At 48.8% G+C, this 6,710-nt stretch overlaps 2 protein-coding genes across 2 annotated transcripts; one reads left to right on the top strand and one right to left on the bottom strand.

Annotated features, from left to right (window-relative positions):
- The first annotated feature begins 205 nt into the window (after positions 1-205).
- On the top strand, positions 206-2,033 carry LOC120643951 (UDP-glycosyltransferase CGT-like). The gene has a single exon (XM_039920470.1). It carries the CDS (start codon positions 372-374, stop codon positions 1,833-1,835), a length of 1,464 nt encoding a protein of 487 aa, XP_039776404.1. The 5' UTR covers positions 206-371; the 3' UTR covers positions 1,836-2,033.
- A 119-nt stretch (positions 2,034-2,152) lies between these two features.
- On the bottom strand, positions 2,153-5,240 carry LOC120643952 (heparan-alpha-glucosaminide N-acetyltransferase-like). Its single transcript, XM_039920471.1, has 13 exons — positions 5,040-5,240; positions 4,775-4,912; positions 4,493-4,574; positions 4,331-4,407; positions 4,119-4,234; positions 3,883-4,000; positions 3,688-3,804; positions 3,458-3,549; positions 3,308-3,374; positions 3,150-3,231; positions 2,968-3,059; positions 2,717-2,860; positions 2,153-2,621 (listed from the first exon to the last, which is right to left on the bottom strand). The coding sequence occupies exons 1-13, from the start codon at positions 5,238-5,240 to the stop codon at positions 2,475-2,477; spliced, it is 1,473 nt and encodes a 490-aa protein (XP_039776405.1). The 3' UTR covers positions 2,153-2,474.
- Positions 5,241-6,710: the final 1,470 nt, after the last annotated feature.

Genomic DNA, 6,710 nt, shown 5'->3' with positions numbered 1-6,710 from the left:
GCAGTCCGGCACTTACCCCACCCCGGGGACAGATAATAACGGCGTGTTTTGCTGTACATCACACTGCTTTGGACGATCCACCATGGCAATTGTTGTGGGCACACTCGTTAGCTAGCATAGTACACATTTTGTTGATATTTGGCGACAATTTCACACCTTTAAAATGGTTTGATGGGAACTCTGTCTGTCCGGACTAATAATGATACTGTGAGACTTACGAGGGAGATCCACACTGCAAGAAACAGAGACAATCGAACCAACAAAAAAAAAAGTGATAAGGGCACCTCATCGCTCCATCATCGCCACTTCACCCGCCATTCACACATCTGCACAATCAAGGAAAAGCTTCCGCGACCACTGCCCCGCCGGCAATGCAGAGCCCGGCAGCGCTCGGCATCGGCGGCGACGCCAGCCCGCACGTCATGTTCATCCCCAGCGCCGGCATGGGCCACCTGCTCCCATTCTTCCGCGTCATCGCCGCTCTCGCGAACCACGACGGCGTCGACATCTCCGTGGTGACCGTCCTTCCCACCGTGTCGGCCGCCGAGGCCGACCACCTCGCCGGCCTCTTCGCGGCGTTCCCCGCCGTCCGCCGCGTCGACCTCCACCTCCTGCCGTTCGACGACGCGTCCGAGTTCTCGGGCCACGACCCGTTCGTGCTCCGGTGGGAGGCCCTGCGCCGCTCCGTGCACCTCCTCCGGCCGCTCATCGCCGGCGCCCCGCGCGTCTCGGCCGTCGTCACGGACGTGACCCTGGCCTCGCACGTCATCCCCATCGCCAGGGAGATCCGCGTCCCGTGCCACGTCCTCTTCGTCTCCTGCGTGACCATGCTCTCGCTCCTCGCGTACGTCCCGGTCCACCTCGCCGGCGACAAGAAGGCCGAGCTGGGGCCTGGGGTCGGCGCCGGCGACGTCGACATCCCCGGCGTGCGGCGCATCCCGCAGTCCTGCCTCCCGCCGCCGCTGCTCGACCTGAGCAGCCTCTTCGCCAAGCAGTTCGTCGACAACGGCCGCGCGATCACCAGCGCCGACGGCATCCTGGTCAACACGTTCGAGGCCCTGGAGCCGGCGGCGCTCGCCGCCCTGCGAGACGGCAAGGTCGTCCCGGGGTTCCCGCCGGTATACGCCGTCGGCCCGCTCAAGCCGCACACGTCGTCGTCTCCGGCGACCGACGACACGAATAAGCCGGTGGGCTCGGGCTCCCCCGCCGCCTGGCTTGACGAGCAGCCACCGCGATCCGTGGTGTACGTCGCGTTCGGCAACCGCAGCGCCGTGGGCCGGGACCAGCTCCGGGAGATCGCCGCCGGGCTGGAAGCGAGCGGCTGCCGGTTCCTCTGGGTGCTCAAGACGACGACGGTGGACAGGGACGACGCCGCCGAGCTGGCGGACGTGCTCGGCGGCGGGTTCCTGGAGCGCGTGCGGCAGGGGCGGCGCGGCCTGGTGACGAAGGCGTGGGTGGACCAGGAGGCCCTGCTGAGGCACCCGTCCGTGGGGCTGTTCCTGAGCCACGGCGGGTGGAACTCGGTGACGGAGGCGGCCGCCGCCGGGGTGCCGCTGCTGGCGTGGCCGCGCATCGGCGACCAACGCGTGAACGCCGCGGTGGCGGCGAGCGGCGGCGCCGGGGTGTGGATGGAGCGCTGGAGCTGGGACGGGGACGGGGAGGGGAGGCTGGTGAGCGGGGAGGAGATCGGCCGGCGAGTGAAGGAGGTGATGTCCGACGCGGCGGTGAGGGCGAGGGCCGCCAGGACCGGCGAGGCGGCGGCCATGGCCGTCGCTGAGGGCGGCACGAGCTACCGAAGCATGCAGGCGTTTATTAGCAAGCTCAAGGCAACCTAAGTAATCATTTGTCTTTCATATCCAGCTATTTTGTGATGCCTCTGTCGTGCTGCTGCTACCTAGCTACTAAGAGTGAGCCTACTATCAAGAAATAAGTACATGTGAGCCTACTAAGTGTGCATGTACAATATTGTATATTCAGATCCTGTCAACAATTTATGTTTTACCGTACGATAAATACATTGTTGTACATCACCAGTCTCATAGGTTCATTCTAGCACTAGTAGAAAACACGCTAAAAGTCCACCTCAAAAATACCGACATGAAGAAGAAAAGACCATATGGAACAGAGTCCAAGCCAAGACATGGGATGTTTGTAGTTCAGTGCACTGTACTAGCATTTGCATCTCCCGACTCCTTTACACAGAAGATTTAAATTTGTTTGACACATTTTCGAACATTTCAAGTTCCTTCCAATGCTATCCAGAACTGACCGAAGTATATGTGTGGCAGGGGACTCTTCTGAATAATACAAGGCATGCTGCAACTTGACAATGCACAACATCAATGCTTGTGTTGCTATAGCATCAGTCATACAAGATAATGTTACATTGAAATTAACGAGCCGATTTTCGAGCGTACAAACAATAATCAAATTTATATAGGTTTTTAATTGTACAAATGTGCCATCAAAACTAATCACAGTTTCCAGTAAATCCCCAACTTGTGCAGGACGCCGGCCGCAACACCCCAGAACACAATCTCATAGAATATGACATAGAGCAGGGTACCCAGCCTCTGTGAATGCCAGACATTGACGAACACATGATTCAGGATCCAATTGACCTGCAAAAATGCAAACAAAGAAGCAAAATCAAAAAGTTCAGTAGGTTACTCGCAGAGGTTCAGAACAGGAACGGAGACAAAACTTTGTAACTCACCAGAGAGTTATCTGGTGACTTGTAGTACCATCCATTCACAAATGCAGCCAATATTCCCTGTGCTCCAAGGACAAACACAAGCATGGCATTCATGCCGATCCACTCCAGGAACAGGAATGGAGTCCTCAGGCCCCAGACATCAATCTGCCCGTCAAAAAATGAATGCAGTAAATTTCTATTATTTGTTAACTCTCTGTAAAATAATGAGATTGAAGAAGTTTCTGGTAAAAGAATGAAAACATGAACCACACCAGTATATAGAAAGCTGAGAGAACAATTCCTGCCGCCCCGCCAGTGAAGCAAACATAACTGAAGCTGGAGAGCTGCTTGTTGATTGGGATGGCTGCAAGAGCAGAGCAATGCATGTAAAACCTAAGTTCAAGGATTGCAAATGGCAGCCGATGTATGACAGGAACTATGCATGGATAAGTACCTTTAGTGAAGTGTAGGAGAATGCCGAGCGCGAGAAGCGAAAAGCCCATCAGAAGCCAGTGCCTCAGTCTCTCCTTGTGACTCTGCAAATCAGAAACTTTCATGACCACATTGCATTTCATAAAAACTCACAGGTCGAAGCAAGTTATCAGAAATAACCTTGAAATGGATCAGGACATGGCCGTAATGTATCCCGATTGTGCCTGATAGTATTGACGATATTGAACTGAAAGAGGAAAAGATTGTCAGATGCTTGAATTGTTGACTGAAAATACTCAGCTTCGTCTGTTAATGTTGTCAGATTTCCACCTTAACAAGCCTTCTGGTTCGAAAGGTGCAAGGCACCACGCTGGTGCGTCAGCTCGCAAGGGACCCATGTTAGGTGAGCTGAATGTACAATCCTGAACAAGGTAAACAGAACAGACTTAGTAATTCTAACCAAATAAAATGTCCAATAGGTTAGCTAATAAAATATGGCTATGATTAAGAAAAGAAAAACATATCACTGCCGATGACAAATACTAACAATTCTATTGTACCTTTGATCGGATCCAAACTGGCTGTGTATAGAGATGATTAATCCCCCAAACCTGCCTATCAACATAGCCAACTGCATTGCAGGCTTGGTCCAGGCTGGCCCTCACACCACATTGTACCTACAGGAACAAGCATGTACTGTATCAAATACGACAAATTGCAGTGATTATGCTATGCTCAGGGCAAGTTGAAGATACCGTAAATTGCTTGCCGTCATTGACATCGCCATCGTTGTGGTAAACAAAGCTCCAATCCGGGACATATAGCGAGAACGTTGTAACTATGTATATGACAAATGCGATAAAACCACCTAACCTGTTGGTTTCCAGAAAGGGCCAGGAATGCTCATCATTTTCAGAATCGATAGAAAAATGGAAAGATATGTGCAGTCACAGTGTTATTCAAACTATCAGGAAGGATAGAAATTGTGTACCATTGCCATCGATACGCCTCGAAAATGGCGTAAGGACCAGACCGCACCGTGGTAGGCCTTACTTTTGTGGTGAATGCCTCTATCAGAGCAACCACGAAGTACACCAAAGCTATTCTCTGATGAGTCAATTTCAAGAAAAGGAAAGAATTCAAAGTTATTGCCTAGAGAGTAACAAGGTGGTATTGTTTTTCTTATTGGTGGATGAACTGAACCTGTAGTATGCCACACCATCTGATCTTCTTCATGTCCACTCCATAAGAGAGGTCATCCGGAGCGTGAGAATATCCACCTTTGTACATATCATCAAATCTTTCAACCAAAACATGAAGTGGAATAAGAGCTGCAAACAAGAATCATAGTAGTAAAAGAATTACCTTGGAGAAGCACACCCCAGAAGAGCATTTTCAGTGTTCTGATAGCAATCTTCTTCACGGCGGCGCCGATATTTGGAACTCTCTGCAATCATGTTCACGTGATGATCAGTTTTCTCTGCTAGCATGATCAGTACTCCGTATCAGAGCAAGAGATACTACAGAGTATTGAAGCCTGTTATTTTCCTCGGGCAACTTAATACGTTTGTGACAAGTAATTGGCCAGTGCAAGAGCTTCGGCGTATTTATGGAAGTGTCAATTCAGGTGTGTATGTGCTTACCCACCTTCAACGCAAAGGCGATCGCAACACCAACTATAAAGAGGAAGAACGGCATGACGAAGTCTGCCAGAGTGCACCCGTTCCACGGTGAGTGGTCAATCCGCTCATAAGCACCACCGCCATCGTCCACCAGGATCATGAGCTGCAAGTAACGAAACTCAAATGATTTATATGATGACACTTGAACATTTTACGCTTCATAGAACGAAAGCTGAATCAAACTTTTTCAGACTAAATAACCAAAACAAAACAAACTCTTGTGCATGTACCACAATGGTTAGCCCTCTGAAGGCATCAAGAGCTGCCACTCTCCTGCTCTTCTTCTGCACCTCCTCAGCCACAGCCACTCTCTTCTGCCCGGCGTCGTCCTCACCTCCTCCATCAGCATGCTCGACATGGCCGACGTCGATGGCGTGCTGCTCTGGACCTTTCTCGCCATCTGATGGTGCTATCTCCTGCCCCTTCTCCATATCCACCGGCACTGCCTATAGCTTGGTTGGATTGTAGCCACAACTACTTGAAAGTTAGCATTGATAACACGGTGGCCTGGCTTATATACTTGACAAGATGAGCGAAAGTTCAAGTCTGTCGCATTTGTATATAAGCAGCTACTATCTAGTTACAAGAATCTGTCTCTCTTGCTGCTGTCCACAAAGTGTTGTTTATTTGATAGCGAGTTTAGCTGCTAGCAGCTAGCTTTAGCCTGGCATTAACGTTGGGTTGCCGTCCTGTGGTAGGTGACGTCAATGTTCTCCACGGCGTTTGTCACTTTGCATGTATTCTTGGAGTGGCTCCATGTCCTCTGTTTCCAAGTGTCAAAACCTTGCAGATTCCACCATGTATAGCCTGCACATGAAAATATAAGTACTAAGGTCAAAAGCGTAAATAGACTAGGTAAGTTGTGTAGTGGGGGCCTTAATTCTAGCAATGATTCATATAGAGCCATACATGGAATCGTCTCTAGGGAAGTTACACAAGGATACTCCCAAAATGCATTGCATTCTAGTGTTAAATACAAGACTAATGTCTTAGAAACGTCACTAGGTTAGTATTGTGTTAGAGGTCTGAAAATGATTAATTGTGAGAACAGGCCAAAACATTAGTATATTATTTGCCAAAATATTGGATATCATGTTAAAGTTGTATTTTACAGGACGTCCAATTTTTTTGTCTTTTCTATTTAATTCTTTGTCACGTCAGAAAAACCATATGTGTGGCATCTAATCAAGACATTATACTACTACGCATTAAGAAGCAAACCAAATTGTTTCACAGGAAAATGTTTTTTTCAAGAATGTGACAGGAAATGGCAAAAATATCCTCTCTCTCTCTCTCTCTCTCTCTCTCTCTCTCTCTCTCTCTGACGTAGAACCCATATTTTGAATCACATTTTTCAATTCATAGAAATTTGCATTGTGATTGCACCAATAATATGTAAAGTGACTTTGGATGACCAAAATGAGCGTTTGTTTTTTAATGCAAAAACCAAGTCTTACATCACGACTATGAAATGATTAAATAGTGCTGCAATGCATCCAAACAGAGATTCTTAGTTTTGGGAAAAAAAAAGTAAGGAAGGTAACTGTCAGATTTCAAGGTTAAACACGATGGTCTGCGGTAAACATGCAAACTCTGTTTTTAAATGTATCATCTGCAATGATGGAGCGCGGTGTGTGTATTGACATTGGAAGATCAGTCCGGCTGTGTGGAAGAAGCTGACAGTGACAGACGTTGCCGGCTGCACGCATTTTTGCTATTGTTTTTGAGCGTGTAGTTGACGGTGTTCCTCCATCTGGATTCATTCAGACGAGTGAATCCAGGGTTGTATCAAGGAAGTGAGACGAAAAAGAATAGTATTAGGTGCCCTAACATGCAAGCAGTGAGGTCAGAGTTGTCATCTAGATGTTCTGGACGATGACAACTATTGGTTTGTTTTCATT

Source organism: Panicum virgatum, chromosome 8K (assembly GCF_016808335.1).
Source record: "Panicum virgatum strain AP13 chromosome 8K, P.virgatum_v5, whole genome shotgun sequence".
Lineage (NCBI taxonomy): Eukaryota > Viridiplantae > Streptophyta > Magnoliopsida > Poales > Poaceae > Panicum > Panicum virgatum.
Note: the sequence above shows the minus strand (reverse complement) of the source record. Positions and strands in the feature narration are given on the sequence as shown.

What these genes read in the sequence shown, in the direction of transcription:
- LOC120643952 (XM_039920471.1), bottom strand. Translation starts at nt 5,240, where the DNA reads ATGGAGAAGGGGCAGGAGATAGCACCATCAGATGGCGAGAAAGGTCCA. An exon ending in CTGGGGTGTGCTTCTCCAAG is followed by an intron (nt 4,408 to 4,492) that starts GTAATTCTTTTA and finishes ATATGTACAAAG; the next exon opens with GTGGATATTCTCACGCTCCG. An exon ending in GAACCAGAAGGCTTGTTAAG is followed by an intron (nt 3,375 to 3,457) that starts GTGGAAATCTGA and finishes TTCCTCTTTCAG; the next exon opens with TTCAATATCGTCAATACTAT.
- LOC120643951 (XM_039920470.1), top strand. Translation starts at nt 372, where the DNA reads ATGCAGAGCCCGGCAGCGCTCGGCATCGGCGGCGACGCCAGCCCGCAC.